The sequence below is a fragment of the Mesoplodon densirostris genome, chromosome 14 (assembly GCF_025265405.1).
Source record: "Mesoplodon densirostris isolate mMesDen1 chromosome 14, mMesDen1 primary haplotype, whole genome shotgun sequence".
In the NCBI taxonomy this organism is placed as follows: Eukaryota; Metazoa; Chordata; class Mammalia; order Artiodactyla; family Ziphiidae; genus Mesoplodon; species Mesoplodon densirostris.
This window is the reverse complement of record NC_082674.1, coordinates 65252277-65270149: the sequence shown is the minus strand read 5'-3', so window position 1 is coordinate 65270149 and position 17873 is coordinate 65252277. Positions and strand designations below refer to the sequence as shown.

The window sequence follows — 17873 nt, the reverse complement described above, 5'->3', positions numbered from 1 at the left end:
CCTCCAAATTAATAGAGGACTACTTTTTAAGTTTGCAAACCTGCTGTATCGTGCAGCCTTCGGCCTGTTTCATCTGAGGCAATGCCGAATGAGAAGGGAGAGGACTTTGTGTCAGATGCAGCAGGGCAGCACCCATAGTGGTGCTTGTCCCCAGGAGGGGCTGTCTACGCTCTCCTGCCTCAGCAAGGCAGCTCCAGAGAACAGCTGCAGCTTTGCCGACCTAGATACGTGGTCGCTTTGCAGTGCTCTGTGAAGCTCAGAAGTTAAGTGCAGTAGTGTGCCTTGGGCTAGATGCTACTAGAAGTAAAGATGAAGTGTGTTATAAATTGACGCAGAGGCACAGATCTTAGGTTCTAAAAATTCTTTCACATGTGTTTTAATTTCACACAGGTTATTCCCAGCTTCTCATTCTTTTTTTTAAATAAATTTGTTTATTTATTAATTTATTTATTTTTGGCTGTGTTGGGTCTTCATTGCTGTGCGCAGGCTTTCTCTAGCTGCGGTGAGTGGGGGCCACTTTTCGTTGCGGTGCGGTGGCTTCTCTTGTTGCGGAGCACGGGTTCTAGGCGCGCGGGCTTCAGTAGCTGCGGCACACAGGCTCAGTAGTTGTGGCTCGTGGGCTCTAGGGAGCAGGCTCAGTAGCTGTGGTGCACAGGCTTAGCTGCTCTGCGGCATGTGGGATCTTCCCGGGCCAGGGCTCAAACCCGTGTCCCCTGCATTGGCAGGCGGATTCCTAACCACTGCGCCACCAGAGAAGTCCCAGCAACTTCTCTTTCTTAGTAATTAGGGTTCTAATTATTTATTTAGTTTACGTAGCATGGACAGCAAAGAAGAGACAAAACCTGAGGCCAGAGGACAGAAATTTTAGTGGTGATCCTATCATATTTCCAGTGTGTTTCAGAACACTTCTGAGCCTTCTTAAAACAGAACTTTCAGGGCCTCCCTGGTGGCGCAAGTGGTTGAGAGTCCGCCTGCCGATGCAGGGGATACGGGTTCGTGCCCCGGTCTGGGAGGATCCCATATGCCGCGGAGCGGCTGGGCCCGTGAGCCATGGCCGCTGAGCCTGCGCGTCCGGAGCCTGTGCTCCGCAACGGGGGAGGCCACAACAGTGAGAGGCCCGCATACCGCAAAAAAAAAAACAAAAAAAAAACAAACAGAACTTTCAGCAGAAAAATTAACTCACTAGTGCGTGAACAGCATGAACAGTTTCTATTGCTTCGAATAGTGTGTTGAAAGAGTTTTAGAAAACTGGAATGTTCTTGCACATTTGAAAGCATGGTGTAAATTGTTGTAGCCATTGAAGCATCTTAACTCATCTGCGTTGATCCCGGTCACATCAGTGCTTCCCAGTCACCCGTGGAACATCTTGGAGAACGTTCCAAGGCTCCTGACCGCAGGTGCCGTCCCTGCGTCGGCCGTGGTCGGACCTCCAGCCATTCGTCACGGTGGAGGCATCACAAGAGACTCCGGGCAGGTCAGCCTCCTGAGGCTCTTTGAGGGGCTCCTGTTTGGTCTGGATCAGAAGGCAGAAACCCTGGTTTAAAACCCATTGAGCACGTTTGTATGAACTTACATTTTGAAACAGGTGACCGTGTGGCAGCAGTAGCAAGAAAACACCATCTCGGGAGCCTTGTCAAGATCATATGGTGCTAATGCCGTTGAGGTTTGTGGAAGCATGGGGCAGTTCCAGTCAGATATGGGGACTAACATTACTTGTGGTATTTACTATTAAACATCCACTGTTCTCTTTCTTGATGTAAAAAAGGAGTGGTGTTTATTGTGATTTCAGTGTTACAGTAGGGAAATTCTTAACGACATTTGCCCTGTCATAACGTAATGTCTCTCCCCGTTTGCCTTCAGCCTGTCGCCTCAGGTCGTTCAGTTTTTCCTTTCCTCTTGGATCCGTGGAAGTGGCGGTGTTCCCTTCCCGCCATCCGCGTCTGTTACCAGCTGGACCACTGACGCAGCTGCTGTTTGACGCCCTGTCTTTCAGCCGACTACCTGGTGCAGGCGTTTGACTCTCTGTGTCTGGACTTGAAGGCGGATGAAGGGAAGAGCCTGTTCTTGGAGTACCAGGCTGTCCCGGTGGTGCTGAGCCACCTGAAGATTTCCAGCAAAGGGCTCCTGTCCAGCGTCATCGACAGCCTGCTGCAGATGACAGTGGAATCCAGTGAGTGTTACATCTCTTATGAAAGTGTGACTCTGCAGGTCAGGCCCTGGTGCCTCTTATACTCTAAATGCTGTGTGGTGGAGTCTTTAGTCCCACTCCTGACCCTTCGTCCACATTTCCACGAACTCGGCGCAGTTTCCAGGGGGCCCCGGTTGTGTGGATTCGCTCTGCAGCGTCACTCCGTCCTCGAGCCTCTCTCTGCGCTCTGTGTCCCGTGTCGTCCCTGAGGCTGGGAGGGAGCGGGGCCCTCAGACATGTCCCCACCTGCAGGGGGTGTGGGGACCCGGTTCCCTCCGGTGGTCGTGCTGGTGTAACGCGCTCTTCTGACTTGCGGGCGGTGGCTCTTCACCTAGCCCGGATACGGATGGGGGTGCCGAGCCCAGGTGCTCTGATTCACTTTGGCTGCCTTGTTGTTTGGACCCCAGGTAAGCTCTCGACTTGTAAGAAGCAGCCATTTAGCTTCGGTCATTCCTTTTCACATGGAGCTGCTCCTCTTCCCTGTGTTGCATTTCTGATTATGCCTTTCAGGAAGCGGAGCCCACAGACGGGAAGCCCGAGCTCAGCCTGGGAGTGAGCGCGTGAGGCCGGGTGCCTGGTGGCCGGCCTCAGGCAGAGGGTTTGTAGGCAAGACACAGAAGCAAAGCGAAGCACCTGTGTGTTTGTCTCTAATATAATGTTTGCCTTATTTGGCTGTTAGGATCGTTTTTCTTGAGTTCGGTTTCTCAGATTCTGGTTGGGTTCTGCTCTGTCTGGTGGGCTGTGACCTGGGGGGACTGGAGCCACCTAGTCTGGTGACCGCCTTGTTTACTGACTGTCGTGACAGTATTTGGGGAGAGTGTGCTGGGTTCCCGGCGCTGGGTGGCAAGTTCAAGAAGACTGGTCCTTGGTGCGGAGGTGGAGAAGCAGTAGTAGCTCCATCCGCCCTGGGCCCCTGCCTCAGGGCCCCTCTCTGCCCAGCCCCGCTGCTCCCCAGGCTGAGGGCTGCCCTTAGCTGTGCAGGCAGAGTTCTTTGAAAGCTGCTGTGACGCGTTTCCTTGAGTGTAAATTGAGGTCTGTGCATTGATTTACCTGAACATATGTATTGTGAGCACACTGTCATTTTTAGATTGAGGGCTTCTGATTATCTGTTTTGGGCATGAATGTAAATCATACAATAATTGAGCAACGTGCTTTTAGAAAACCACTCGGCGGTTTCTTTTTTTTCTTCCTGTTAGTGGTGAAAGCTGTTACTTATCTGGGTTTAGCTGTGTAAGAACATGAGTCTTACTTTATTTTAAAGAATACTTTCCTTTTCTTGTCAGACGTAGTTTAAATAGAACATTTAAGTTTGTGTTTTTATTGTTAGTTTATTCTCTTGTGTGCCCCAGAAACCATCTTGTCCAAGGTGACACACCTGAATGGCAACAATGTATTTGAGTACATTTTGCACACCTTGTTTTTTTCAAGTATAATTTACTTTTATTATAAAAGTAATAGAAATTTGGAAACTGGCAAAAAACCAGAAAGTCTTAGTATCCAAAAATATGTACATTTGCAAGCACACCCTGCTCTATTGTGCTTTTTCCAAGTACTCCTTTTTTTTTTTTTTTTTTTTTTAAACATACTGAAGGGGCTTCCCTGGTGGTGCAGTGGTTGGGAGTCCGCCTGCCGATGCAGGGGACACGGGTTCGTGCCCCGGTCCGGGAAGATCCCACATGCTGCAGAGCGGCTGGGCCCGTGAGCCATGGCCGCTGAGCCTGCACGTTCGGAGCCTGTGATCCGCAACGGGAGAGGCCACAACAGTGAGAGACCCGCGTACCGCGCAAAAAAAAAAAAAAAAAAAAAAAACCATACTGAAGGTTTGTGGCAACCCTGCCTTGAGCAAGTCTGTTGGCACCATTTTCCCCCAGCATTTGCTCACTTCCTGTCTCTATGTCACATTTTGGTAATTCTCACAGTGTTTCAGACTTTTTCATTATTATCATATTTGTTCTGGTGATCTGTGATCAGTGGTCTTTGATGTTACTCTTGTACGGGTTTGGGGGGGTCATGAACTGCACCCTTAGAAGATGGTGAACTTAATAATGTGTGTGTTCTAACTGCTCTGCCGGCCGCTGTTCCCTGACATACAACAGTATTGAAGTTAGGCCAATTAATACCCTACAGTGGCTCTAAGTGTTCAAGTGAAAGGAAGACTCACACTTCTCTCGCCTTAAATCAAAAGCTAGAAATGATGAAGCTTAGTGAGGAAGGCATGTTGAAAGCCAAGATAGGCCTAAAGGCAGGCTTCTTGCAACAAACACTTAGCTGAGCTGTGAGTGCAAAGGAAAAGTTCTTGAAGGAAATTAAAAGTGCTCCTCCAGCGAACACACAGATGATAAGAAAGCAAAATAGCCTTCTTGCTGATTCCAGAAAGTCTCGCTGTCTGGATAGAAGATGAAACCAGCCACAACATTCCCTTAAGCCAAAGTCTAATCCAGAGCAAGGCCCTGACTCTCTTCAGTTCTGTGAAGGCTGAGAGAGGTGAGGAAGCTGCAGGAGAAAAGTCTGAAGCCAGCGAGGTCGGTTCATGAGGTTTCAGGAAAGAAGCTGCCTCCATAACATAAAAGAGCGAGAGGAAGCAGCAAGTGCTGGTGTAGAAGCTGCAGCAAGTTATCCAGAAGATCCAGCTAAGAGAATTCATGAAGGTGATATGAAAAAATAGGGCTGAAAGCTTACCAATTTGAGGAAAGACATGGTTTTACAAATCTAAGAAGCTAACCAAATTCCAAAGCTCAGTGAAGTTCAGGATAAACCCAGAGAGACCCACACAGAGACATATGATATTAAACTGTCAAAAGTCAAAGACAGAGAATCTTGAAGGCAGCAAGAGAAAGTGTGGTCTGCACACAATGGAATATTATTCAGCCTTAAAAAGGAAGGAAATTCTGGCACCTGCTACACCTTGGATGAGCCTTGAAGACGTTATGCTCAGTGCAATGAGCCAGATACAGAAGGATAAATCCTGTATGATTCCACTCATGTGAGAGCCTTAGAATCATCAGATGTATAGAGACAGGAAGTAGGATGGTGGGGGCAGAGGCTGGAGGGGTGGCTGGTGTTTCACGGGGACAGAGTCAGCTGGGGAAGATGAAGAACTCGGCGGGGGGGACCGGGGGGATGTTTGCCCAACGGCGTGAATGCACTTCACACTAACAAAGACTACACTTTTCTAAATGGTTAAAATGGTAAATTTTATGCTACGCATGTTTAACCACAATTTGAAAATTAAATATAAATGAACTTTTAGTACTCAAAAAATAAAAAAAGTCAAGCAAGGCAGAACTGTAGAGAGCATTAAGTGTTTTTTCCAAAAAAATCCCCAGAAACCTTGTCATTTGGAAATACACATCATCAGCGTTCGGTGGATGTGATTGCAGACCCCGTCCTGTGCGTGTGTCCTTGGAGGAGGGGGGCGGTTGGGTGGGTGGCAGGTGGAGACGCTGTAACACAGGGGGCTTGTTACACACGTTATTTAGTGAGACGTGCTTAATCTAACAGGAAAAATGAAGCGGAGTTGAGTCAAAAATGATCCCAAGCTCCTTCTGTTAAGAAATAAGGTAAGACATTGAGTCTATTTTTACCTTTTTTATTGTAAAATATATACAACATGAAATCTCCCATTTTAGCCGTTTTTAAGCGTGCCCTGTTGGTTGCACCGCTCGGTTTAGGCAGTGCTGACACCCAGCTGTGGAGGGTGGGGCAATGGCGCCGCCGCTCCTTCCTTCTCCCCATCTCCACTTCCCGGCCGTTTAGTTTGTATCTTTCCTGTGACCGCAGAATCTGCACATTTGCTTCATGCTAGTTTCTTCTTCTTACTTTGCTTTATGTTAGGTTTACATTTAATCACATTCAGTGCTCAGGATTCGTCCTTTGACTGCAACCTCTGCATTTCTGTTCTTAATTCTCAATGACCTCTTTTTTAAAAAATTATTAATTAATTAATTTTAGTTATTTATTTTTGGCTGCTTTGGGTCTTCGTTGCTGCTCGCGGGCTTTCTCTAGTTGGCGGCGAGCGGGGGCTACTCTTGGTTGCGGTGTGCGGGCTTCTCACTGTGGTGGCTTCTCTTGTGGAGCACAGACTCTAGGTGCGCGGGCTTCAGTAGTTGTGGCTCGTGGGCTCGGTAGTTGTGGCTCACGGGCTCTAGAGCGCAGGCTCAGTAGTTGTGCAAGGGCTCAGTTGCTCCGCAGCATGTGGGATCTTCCTGGACCAGGGCTCGAACCCGTGTCCCCTGCACTGGCAGGTGGATTCTTAGCCACTGACTGCACCACCAGGGAAGTCCCTGAATGATCTCTTAATCTTGCTCCCTAGCCTGTGTGCACCCCCAGTTTAGGAGGTGCTGTGGAGGCTGCTTCGTGTTGTGTTGGAAGCGCTGCCGGGGCGCCTACACTCAAGGAGGTCCCGTCTGAGTGCTCATGCTGGGTCGCACGTGGTGCTTCGCGGCTGTCTCGAGAGGCCAGAGGGCAGCCCGGCCTTCCCAGCATTGGTGCCCTGCTGCTGTCCTGGGTGGTTGATAGCTGCTTCCTCCCTCAAGCCCAGGGTGTAGCCCTTGGATGTTGCCTGGGTCGCTGTTGTGCTTGTTGGATCCGCAGGTCCAGTTCTGTGTCCACTTAGCATTTCACATATAACATAATATGTAATATTTTTCTTTTATTAACTTTATATCGTTAGGAACACCAGTTGTCCTCATGGATCTTTTTTGATGGTTTTCCATACATATCTTGGCTTCTTTCTGGTCCTTTCATTTTGGTTTTCATTCTCTGTGATGATCGGATTGTTATGATAGTAATCTAATTTTCAGCTCTGTCCTTTCGGTTTCTTGATGTTTTAATTTATTACTTCTTTAATGGTGGTGTTTTTTTTGTTTTTGTTTTTTTTTTTGTGGTACGCAGGCCTCTCACTGTTGTGGCCTCTCCCATTGCGGACGCGCAGGCCCAGCGGCCATGGCTCACGGGCCCAGCCGCTCCGCGGCATATGGAATCTTCCCAGACCAGGGCACGAACCCGCGTCCCCTGCATCGGCAGGCGGACTCTCAACCACTGCGCCACCAGGGAACCTCAATGGTGGTGTTTTGATTCTCTCTCTCTTAAATCCTGTTGCTTATCATCTTTTCTTATTTTATTGACTAGCCTTGTTCTTATTAGGTTAACTGAGACCTCAGAACTCATGGAAAACTGTTCTTTGTGTTTTCTTTTAGGTTTGACTCTGCCTTGTGTGTGCTATATCCCTTTCTGATTGATTGATTGATTGATTGGTTGATTGATTGCTATAACATGCTCACCAAGTTGACGTGCTGTCTCTTTTTAAATCTGTTTTATACATATTAGTGTATATATGTCAATCCCAATCTCCCAATTCATCCCCCCCCGCCCCCCGCTTGGTGTCCATACATTTGTTCTCTACATCTGTGCGTCTATTTCTGCCTTGCAAACCGGTTCATCTGTCTCTGATGACTCTGGTTCCCTGTCCTCGTGGACAGGGGCGGGCCTTCTACACTCTGCCTACCATTCGTCCCAGTCCAGGTTTTCTCTTCCTTCCGTGCCACAGTTTGAAAGCCCTTTTCCCTAATGTATCCCTTCTTTCCTGTAGCCAGTGGCTCTGGTGGTGACGTGCTCTTTGCCAGATTCTCAGGGCTATGTTCTCACTTCTCAGATTCTGCTAAAATATCTCGTTTGGGTTCATTTAACCTAGTTAGTGGGAGGCGTGGGTGTTCTGTTCCCATAGAGAAATTCTCTTGGCTTCTGCTGGTTCCCAGTACAGTTTGCTCTGGGACTTTGTTTTCAGTCGATTCCCTGTCAGAAGAGTGAAGGGGCGGCAGCGGCTCCCCTGTGGGTTTGGGACTGGGCGGTTGGTGAGAATTCCTGAGGTTGTGTCCCCTTCCCCGTGTCTTGTGGAAGAGGGGCGTCGAGGTGGGCTCAAGCCCTGCTCTGGAACTTCGTGCTTCTGTCCTGGGCCGCCTGCTGCCAGTTTTAAGGTCATGACGAGGACTTCTCCCCTTCCTGTGTCTGTGTGTGGGTTTGGTTTTTGTAAATGAAGTTTTTTGTTTTTTTGTTTCATTTGTTGTACAGTTTTTGATCCATATGACTAGGTGTTGGGGAGAGAAATTCTCTCAAGCACTTTTATCTTCCCATTTTAATCAGTGAAGACGTCAGTGAAGTTTAGAAGAGGAAATCACCTGGCCTTTTGGGCCTTCGGTTCTTCTTTTCCTCTCTCGTACTGGCCACGTGTATTCAAATTGAAATTCTTCTAAGCTTAAAAAATATATAATTAATTTAAACACTGTAGTACTGAAAAAAATGTTGACTACAATGTTTCACCCTTATAGGTAAACCTAACCGAATGCATATATGAATCTTAGCGTTTCCTTTCTCTTGTCTGACGTCTGTCTCACAGGTCGGAAGAGAGATTGGAAATCAGGCCAGTGAACCTCTTCTGCTTCTAAAAGACCTTTATAAGCTTTACTTTTAAAATATGCTGGTGTATTAAACTCTTTGCATGGTCTTGGCCTTTTTCCATTAGAGGTCATACAAGGAAGTTCACTTTTATTTGGAAGTGCTTACTTGTAAATTTCTGTGTTTTATTCATGCCAGGACCTGATTTACACATAAAGTAAAGCAAAATAAAGGGAGATGCACTCTCTTACACTTTCGCAATTTACAAACAACTATGATAACTTTCTTAGGTGTTTTGGGGGCTTTTATTTTATTTATTTATTATTATTATTTTTTTTGCGGTACGCGGGCCTCTCACTGTTGTGGCCTCTCCCGTAGTGGAGCACAGGTTCCGGACGCGCAGGCTCAGCAGCCATGGCTCACGGGCCTGGCCGCTCCACGGCATGTGGGATCTTCCCAGACCGGGGCACGAACCTGTGTCCCCTGCATCGGCAGGCTTTTGGGGGCTTTTAAATGGAAAGCATTGATACTGTGGCCTGTAGCAGTGTTGAGAACCCCCAGAGGTGGCTCCGGCAGTGACTGGGGACTGTCCCTCTCCCCGGACCTCACTCATCAGCCGTGCAGTGGTCAGCCTTCCGGTTGAGAGTGACTTGCACCACGGGTCTCAGGATCTGAACCGAGGAAGGTGTACAATTGCTTAATGAAGCTGCTTGAACTCTCGGTGTATTTTTAATCTGTTTGCAGATTATGTGCACCATACTCATGACCTAAAGTTCATTCTTCAGAGAGTCTGTGTGTCTGAGATCGAAACACATGTAGACACTTGGTGGACTCCTGTGGGGAGGTGTGCATTTCCCCTCCTGCTTCTCACCACGGGGTCCCGTGCAAAGGGCACACCGACCTTGTCTCCATGCACCAGCTTTCACTTCCTGTTACCAAAACATTCCTCCGACTGTTATTTTGGGTTTTGCCAGTTTCACTACTTAATAGTATATTTTACTCAGTACACCATCAAAATACCGACATAGAGTCTTTCCGGCTGTGCTTATGTGCTCAAAAAGAATGATGAGTACAAATTTATCTTATTCTTATGTCCTTTAGTCACTGATTTGTGCTTGAAACAAAGTTCTGTCTCCATTGTGGGAGCCCCTGAGTTTTACAGGGGAACTTAACTATTTTAAAGGCCACAGTTTAATGTTATTGTATGATTTTTGTTTCTGTCCAAGCTTCCCTAATTACAAATATAAGTGATTTACACCTTGGAAAGCATGTTTACACATTGTTTTGTTCAATGGAGCTTTCAGTTTTCACGGTTACAGACTTTACAGGGACTCTTTTTCATACACCTTTGTATACGTCTGTCAGAGTCAAAGGATATACACACTTAAGTCTTTTCATACGAATTTGGCAAATTCCAGTTATTTCATTACATCAGTACTGAGTTGAATATTTTTACTGCTTTTGTTCTGTTGTGAGTTGCTTGCTTGTACCCTTTGCTCATTTCTAAAAATATTAGGTCCATCTTTTTCTTAGTGATTTATAAGAGCTCTTTTTATAGTAAAGTATCAATTCTACTGGCAAATATATTACGAGGAGATTTCTGCCCCCAGCTCCCGCCCCACCAAATTTGACATTTCCCTTTTTTTTTGTTTTTTAGAGCTTTCACCTTTTAATTTGTTCTAATTTCCTTTACGTAGACATTTAAGTTTTTTACTTTATAAAATTTTTCCATCTTTTCTTTTATGAATCTTTCCCACTTTTGCTTTTATGCTTTAAAAAGTTTTTTCCTATTCAGCGATTATGTAAGTTGTCATTAGCACATAAATGAAATTCTTAAATTTAGGGTTTTTAAAAAATTACTACCCCAATACAATTTCTTACTGCTAAGTATTTAAACAGCCTCCTCTTACAGACTTTCTTCTAGATTCTGCTTAATAGAAGTTTGACACCAGGGGAAATGGTCTTACCTTCGGTTTGCATCGTTCAACAAGAGCCAGTAGTATTTTAATTCTTCAAATGATGGTACTTTTCCCCATAGTTTAGGAGGGGAAGGAATGAACACCCAGTTCGGTGTCGGTGAGCCCCGTGCACAGGCACGCTGGCCCCTCACCGCAGACCCGCCTGTCTCGCAGGGTTCCTGCGGCCCTTCCTGCAGGCGTGCAGCTGTTCCCTCTTCTTCCGAACCTGCTCGGTGCTGCTCCGGGGCCCGAAGCTTGATCTCCGCGTCCTAGAGAAGCTCAGCATCATCCTTCAGAAACTGTCCAAAATCAAGTAAGAATTTCGTATTTCTAACATTTTTTATTAGAATGTATCTTACTGTGATCATTTAGATGTTTCCGAATCCTGTAGTGGCTCAACTGTGATGACTAAATCAAAGTTTCCAATAAATGTGTAGAATATTAACACTGATCCAAGACCACACGCTTAGGGACACAGTGAACCCTCGAACAGCTTCCTGCACACTGGTATTCTGTGATGCAACAGGTGAAAAGAAGGGAAAGAATAAAAAAATATATTTTGTAGATCCTTATTATTGACTGCAGTGAGTTTAGGGAAGAGAATGAATCAGGCAGAAAAGCTTTTAAATGATGTGGGTAACAAACTCTTACGGACATGCTACTGCCGCTAGTTTGGTTTTACTGCAAGAATTGAGGGCTTTCTTTTCATATTTCTTCTTTCCCCAGTGCACACATTGGTATAACCAGTTTTTAAATTATAAAAAAAGGACATAGACTTTAAGCTGTGTTTTCCTGGAATCCTGTATACGCTAGTGTTTCTCTTGAAGCACCTCTGAGCACCTTCTGTCTGTTGCGTTTTTATGACAGTGCAGCGTTGGGCTGGTTCAGCTCCTCTGTCCGCCCCGCCCCCGTCCCCTCGCCCGTGACCTCCATGGCAGCGAACCTGGGTGTCTCAACAGGCCTCAGCATGCGGGGATAGTGAATACAATGCATCCTGAAATTCCTTGTGGTTGTGTGACCGCAGGTCTGTCTCTTCTGTTTGGTGTCGCACACCGTACCACACTGTAGGGAATTATTGTCAAATTGTAACCTCATACGCAACTCACCAACTTAATTAGTTTGGCTGTGGTATCAGCTAAACTTGTCAGTTCGTTGTCTTCCTTGGCCTGCAGGCTGACTGGCTGTGATTGTCTCGATTTGTAATCAGTAAATTCTCGAGGAGGCCTCTTGGCGTTTACCCTCTGTGGTGGCACAAGGCTGCAGTGGCGTCCCTTAGGTTTAATTCCTTCTCAGCTCTTAATCCCTGGGCTTTGTTGAAGTAGTGCCCAGTGCAGCTGTGTCCTTGGGCCAGAGTGCTGTACGGCTGGCAATGTGTTTTGTAGTTCATATTCAATTCAGACGTAGATAAAGAACTAGAACGAAGCTTGAATGAGGAGTTGGGAGTAGTTGACGCCCAAGCAAGTCTTAGGGTAAATCTGTAAACCCTTCTGTAGCGGGTGGTGGTCACGTGGGTTACTGGAGAGGCAAACAGATAGATGTACACAAGGAAATAGGAAATAATGCTACCAGGTGTCATTCTCACTGATCGAAAGTGAAGTTACTGACTGGTTACTATACAGAGGATGGTTGCAAAGGTATTTTGGAGCCAAGTCAAGAGGCCAAGTAATATTCTGCTACATTAGAAAGCCCAGCTTACTTAAAATAAGGTGGTCAAGTATTTCACTCTTTCTGGCTATGAGGGAAAAGTCTGCTCTAGTAGTGAATAGGGTGCAGGTTTAAGGATGATAAAGCATTCTCTTTTCTCCTTGAATACTTTTCCACTTTAGGCCCATTTCATACAAGCTATTTTGTCTTGGCATGTTAATCCTTTAGTTACCCATTTCCTCCATTTTTTTTTTTTTTTTATTTGCGGTACGTGGGCCTTTCACTGTTGTGGCCTCTCCCGTTGCGGAGCACAGGCTCCGGACGCGTAGGCTCAGCGGCCATGGCTCATGGGCCCAGCCGCTCCGCGGCATGTGGGATCTTCCTGGACTGGGGCACGAACCCGTGTCCCCTGCATCGGCAGGCAGACTCTCAGCCACTGCGCCACCAGGGGAGCTCTCCTCCATTATTTTTAAAAACAGGTGCCATTTCCACACATTTACACATAACATACCTTTCACTGTTCCTAAGTGTGTGTAATTAATGTGCTCATTCTCTTACAGGAGTAATAAGAAGCTCTTTGAACTCTTTACAGTTCATCTGATGCTTCAAGAAATACAAAGGACGACACATCCAGAGCATGCATTTCTCTGCATTAACCTGAATTCAACTCTGTTCAATTTGGGTTTAACAAAAGGTAACTCCCTGGCCGCCAGTACAAACCCTTAGGCTGGCTCATTACTATTTATAGGTATTACCGATGTGCTGCTACTTGTAAGATTGTAAAAATCACCAAAGTAACGACCAAGTAAAGTTATGAGTAGCATCATTTATCATGAAAAATGGAAAATTTTTTTAACCTTTAAAATGGAACCTGTAGAAGCTGTGGAATGTGGATTTTTTCCATTCAGCTAAGGTGGTACTAATGTACACGATGGAATTTTCAGGGTTAATGACCCTGGGGTTATGTTTTGTAAAAATGTTTTAGGAAAATTCTTTGGAATAAATTGGCGTTCATGTGGGAACAAGGTTAGAGCATGTCATCGTTCTGTTTTCTTAATATGTTAAAAGTCCCCCTTCTAGAAGCGTATGTACACACACTTTAGCTGCCATAGTTCCCACACCCAGAGAGCTCTCTTGCCATCAAAGGTGAGTGACGTAGCCAGAGGTCTGGGTAGAGCTCGGGGCGTAGGACAGAAAACTGATACACAGAAGAAATCATCCTGAAGACTCACAGAGATTATCCTCTATCAGCATTTAATCTCATTTTTAGAATCTGGAAGAAAGTCTCAGGAAACTTGGGCCCCTTCAAAAGAATGTAAGAAACTGTGCTGTTTGTGAAGCAGAAACAGAAATCCATAAACAAAGAGCTGGCTAATGTGATGGTGAGGCTTACAGGCACTGAAAAATGCAGAAGCGACAGTGAACGTGAGAAACAAACCCATCATCAGTGCTTGAGGAGGCGGAGCCAGTGCTGGGGGGCAGGGGAGGTGCCAGGAGAGGGCGGCGGGCGCCTGGCGGCGGGGCCGGCGCTTCCTTCCGAAGGGGCCACGGGGCACAGGCCAAGCAGGAGCCGAGCTGAGAGCCAGAGTCGAGCGGGGACTGAAGGCCTGTGAGCGCACGCCAGGGGTGATGGACCGCTACCTACAGGAGAAGAAAAGCAAGCCGGCTCCCGCGTTGCCAGAGGTCTATCGGGAGGACTCACACCTAGTGGACATGCCTGTCGCCGGTGTTTTCAGATTTGCAGGTGTTCAGGAGTTATCCAATTATGTACCATTCCTGAGAAAAGAAACTGCACAGATTATTCTAACCAACTTAAAATTGAGTTTATTAACTCAACCTCGTACCAAAAGACTGTAGTGGGCTCTGAAACCACTGAAACGTAAATAGGTTTAAAGATTTGTTGTAATTTGTGTATAAAATGGAGTGAAATATTAAATTCCTCAAAAGGGTAAATAATGGGGAAAGCAGTAGTTAAGAGTATTTGGATGAGACTCTATTAATCGATGTCAAAAACAGAATTAACGGGGGCCCTGGGATCTAGGTGGAGAGGGGGAGCTAGTAAAGAGCAGTTTTCTGCATTTTCACTGTCCATCTCAGTACTGACTTCGGCAGAAAAATGAAGGATGAAGGCTTTTGGAAAACGTCAAAGTAACCACTATTAAAAGCAGAAGAGATTGCTTTTAACTGAAAACTAAAATACGTATACAGACATGGCAAAACATAGAAAGCCAGGAACATGTGAAGAATAAAAATATATATTTAGGATAAGTAAGGGAGATTTTTAAAATTATGAATAAATTCTGTATTGCCCTATGTTGATAAATTTGAAAATCTGGATGGAATGGACTGTTCTCTAGAAAAAGACAAACTTTCAGAATTGCCTCAAGAAATCTGCAATAGAAAATCATTAAAGTCTTATAAAAGCATGAAAATTAATTTTTAAAATGACATTAATTCCAGATGTTTTGCAGGTGAATTGTTTTAACATTTCAAAGAGGAAATATTTAAAGCTATTTAAACTGGCCCAGAATGTAGGAAAAAACATTCATTTTATATAGATAGCATGAACCCAGTACCAAAAATTGTCAAAGTAAGAAAGAATAAAAGGTTCAAAAGTTTCAAAGAAATATGAACAAATCAACACCAACCGTATGTTACAGGAACATTAATCCATGACCAACTAGGGTAGCATGTATTCTAGAAATACCAGGTTGGCTTTATGGTAAAAAAAAAATATATATATATATATATATATATATATATATATATATATATATATATATATATATATATATATATATAGTTTCCTGTATTTGCTGAGCAAAGGTAGAAAGCCATACACTCAATAAATGCCTAAAAATATTATAATTCAACTTAGATTCCTGATAAAACTTACTACAGTATGTTTAAAGGGCCATGAAATCAGCAAAGTTACTGTGAAACACTGGACACATGCCTGTTAAAGTCCTGTGACACACGGTGGATGTTTAAGGAAGCGTTAACTTTGGGGAAGGAGGTGCAGGTGAGGTGCCCACCTGGGGAGCTTACGGAACCTCAGCAGGATGCCTGGTTACAAGATAAACATACAATTGCAGAGCTTTTAAATACTCCAGCAATCACTAATTAGAAATTACTGTTTCACTTCAGTGTTAGTAGTGAAGTTAATAGTTTACATGATAAACTTTTATAAAACAGGAATCAAACATAACAAGGAAGGTTCAGAACCTAATGAGCAACTGTCCAAGCTTGTCTGCCAGACATCGGGGAGAATTTGATGGGGATGGACTCCGTGTTCCGGGTGGGAGGCCACTTCTGCCTGAGTTGCTCTACATTTCAACTAAAACTAATCCCAATCAGAATTCCTAAAGAATTCTTTTTAGAACTTGAGAAAATCATCGTAACTCATCTGGAAAATTTAACAGGCAGGATTAGAGAAAAGTTTTTGGTCCTTTTTAACACTGAGCTGAGTTCTTACCTGTGTTATTTAATCCTCGTCAGAGCCTTGCACTGGGTCTTGTCACTGTTGCCCTCACACAGGTTGGAAGAGACACGGGCTGGGGAGACCTGCCGCGAGGGGCAAGGGGAAGGCGAGCGCTGGCGGTGCTGGGCTTCACCCGGTTCTGGGTGGGGCTCACGACCAAGTCTCCTCCGGCCCCCATGCCTGCTGGAGTGAGAAGCAGTCAAGTAGAGAGCCTGATGCCAGCGGGTGGTGGACTCCATCCCCCAGGTCGTGGTGCAGCTGAGAGTGTCGGGGACACTGGCCCCCGCCCCGCGCCCTGAGCTGGTGGTAAAGTAGAGGATCCCTGGGAGCCAGAAGTGAGGGTGATGCAGAAGAATCAGGTGAGTAATGGAGGCCTGGGGCCCAGGGGCCCTGAGCCAGGAAGGCTGAGGCGAGGGGCCATCAGGGGGGTGGGTTGAACTGTGATCCCTGCAGAGTTGGGACCCCTGAAGGCAATACGTGTGATGAAATAGGGGAAACCCTGGTCTGCGGAGGGCGAGTGGGGAGGCACCTGCCTGAGCAGTGGAGATGCTGAAGTACAGTATGGGTCCTGTCACCTAGGTTTAAAGAAACGAGGTGAGTACAGATAAAATGAAGAAACAAGGGACTAACAACATTGACTGCAAAGTTTTGAAAAATAACTTCTGGAAGTGAAAATATAACCAATGAAATTAGACACTCAATGGATAAGATTAAAAGGAAAATTGGTCATAGAGATTATGCAGAATGCCCATAGAGAAACAAGAAAAACCTAAAGGACTCTCTTACATAAAGCATAAAAAGAGCTAACATACGTATAAACGAGCTCCAGAAAGAGGGACTGCAGCAGAGCTGAAAAAGTAACGGCTAAGGATGAATTACAGAGAAGGATGGAAAAGATGAATCTCCAGTTCAAGAAGCCAAATGAATTAGAAGCGAGAAAGGTACAAAGAAATCACTACCTAGAAACATCGTATAGGAAGAAATAAAAGAACACCGAAGACCAGCAGACGCTTACACGCGGCCCGAGAGAGAAGACAGGTTGATTCAAAGGGCTGGCAGTCAGCCTGGGGGTTCTCAACAACACCCTTCCCAAGACAGGGGCAAGAGGAGGACATTTCAGAGAAACCAAATATTCACTACCAATAAATTTCACTTAAATCTCTAAAGGGTGTACTTTAGGAAAAAGAATGGTTTCAGAAGGTCGAAGAGGCAAGATGAAGTAGCGAAGAAAGTGGTAAATACGCGAGTAAAACTAAACTCTGTGAACAGCCATATTTAATATGGCTAAAAAGAACTAAAACCTGTGAGGGTGCAGGTCTAAGGGGTCTCCAGGTACAGGGAGCACAGTCTGGGATGCAGAAAGAAAACAGAACTCCTATTCCCGTTTTTAATGCTTTGCTGCTGTTTGAAGGTGTTTTTGTACACGTGTACAGTTTAAAAGTTTACATATATGTAAGCACACAAGTGCACGTAGTTGAAGTATGTTCCAGCCACTGGTCTCATTCTCCATGACTCCACAGCTGACCCTTTTAGTCCCATTTTCCAGCAGTTAGCAGTCATTTGTCTAACGCAGTGACTTTCAATCTTGGATGCACATTCCAGTCGCCTGGGTGGGCTTTAAAGCGTCCTGCCCCACCCCCGACGTCTGAGTTCACCGTCCTGGGGTGTCCTGGAGGGTTTGGAAGCGCCTCAGGTCGTTTTAAGTGTGACATCATCCCCACCAGGGCTCTGGGCGAGGGGCTCGTCCAGGTGTAAAGCTGATGTGTGTGGAAGCCCCGCCCAGGTTCTTGGCTGTAGATTCGTTAGGTGGGCTGGGAAGTGCCAGCCCAGGTGGTGTGTCCCTGAGCACTGCTGCCCACAGAGGGTGCCATCCGAATGCGGATTAGAGCGGGAAGCGGTGCAGGGACCCCAGCACCCAGGCTGGACTCGCGCAGCGGCGAGGTCAGCTGTGGCGGCCCTTGACCGGACGCCCTGCGGACCAGCGCATGGGGCAGGTGGCAGGGGCTTCCGTGTGACCGGAAGGGCCGCAGGGAGACAGTGACCCCAGGGCCATGTGGGTGATTCAGACCCACTCTGAGCCTGGAGTAGGAGGGCGTGGCACGGGGCCTGCCTCTTGCAGCTTTCCCAGCCTTGGAGCTGTGTTCCTCGTGGGGACACCCGCCCACCTGCTTCATCTCCCAGAGGAAGCGCTCCCCAACCTCGGGTTGTG

The 17873-nt window shown here is 46.1% G+C and overlaps 1 protein-coding gene across 1 annotated transcript in view; it reads left to right on the top strand.

The window, feature by feature from the left end:
- Positions 1–13197, top strand: part of CCDC138 (coiled-coil domain containing 138) — a 54759-nt gene extending 41562 nt beyond the window's left edge. The window contains 3 exon segments of the mRNA XM_060117727.1: positions 1994–2170; positions 10714–10852; positions 12744–13197. Coding sequence (XP_059973710.1) covers positions 1994–2170; positions 10714–10852; positions 12744–12909 — 482 coding nt within the window. The 3' untranslated portion in view covers positions 12910–13197.
- Positions 13198–17873: the final 4676 nt, after the last annotated feature.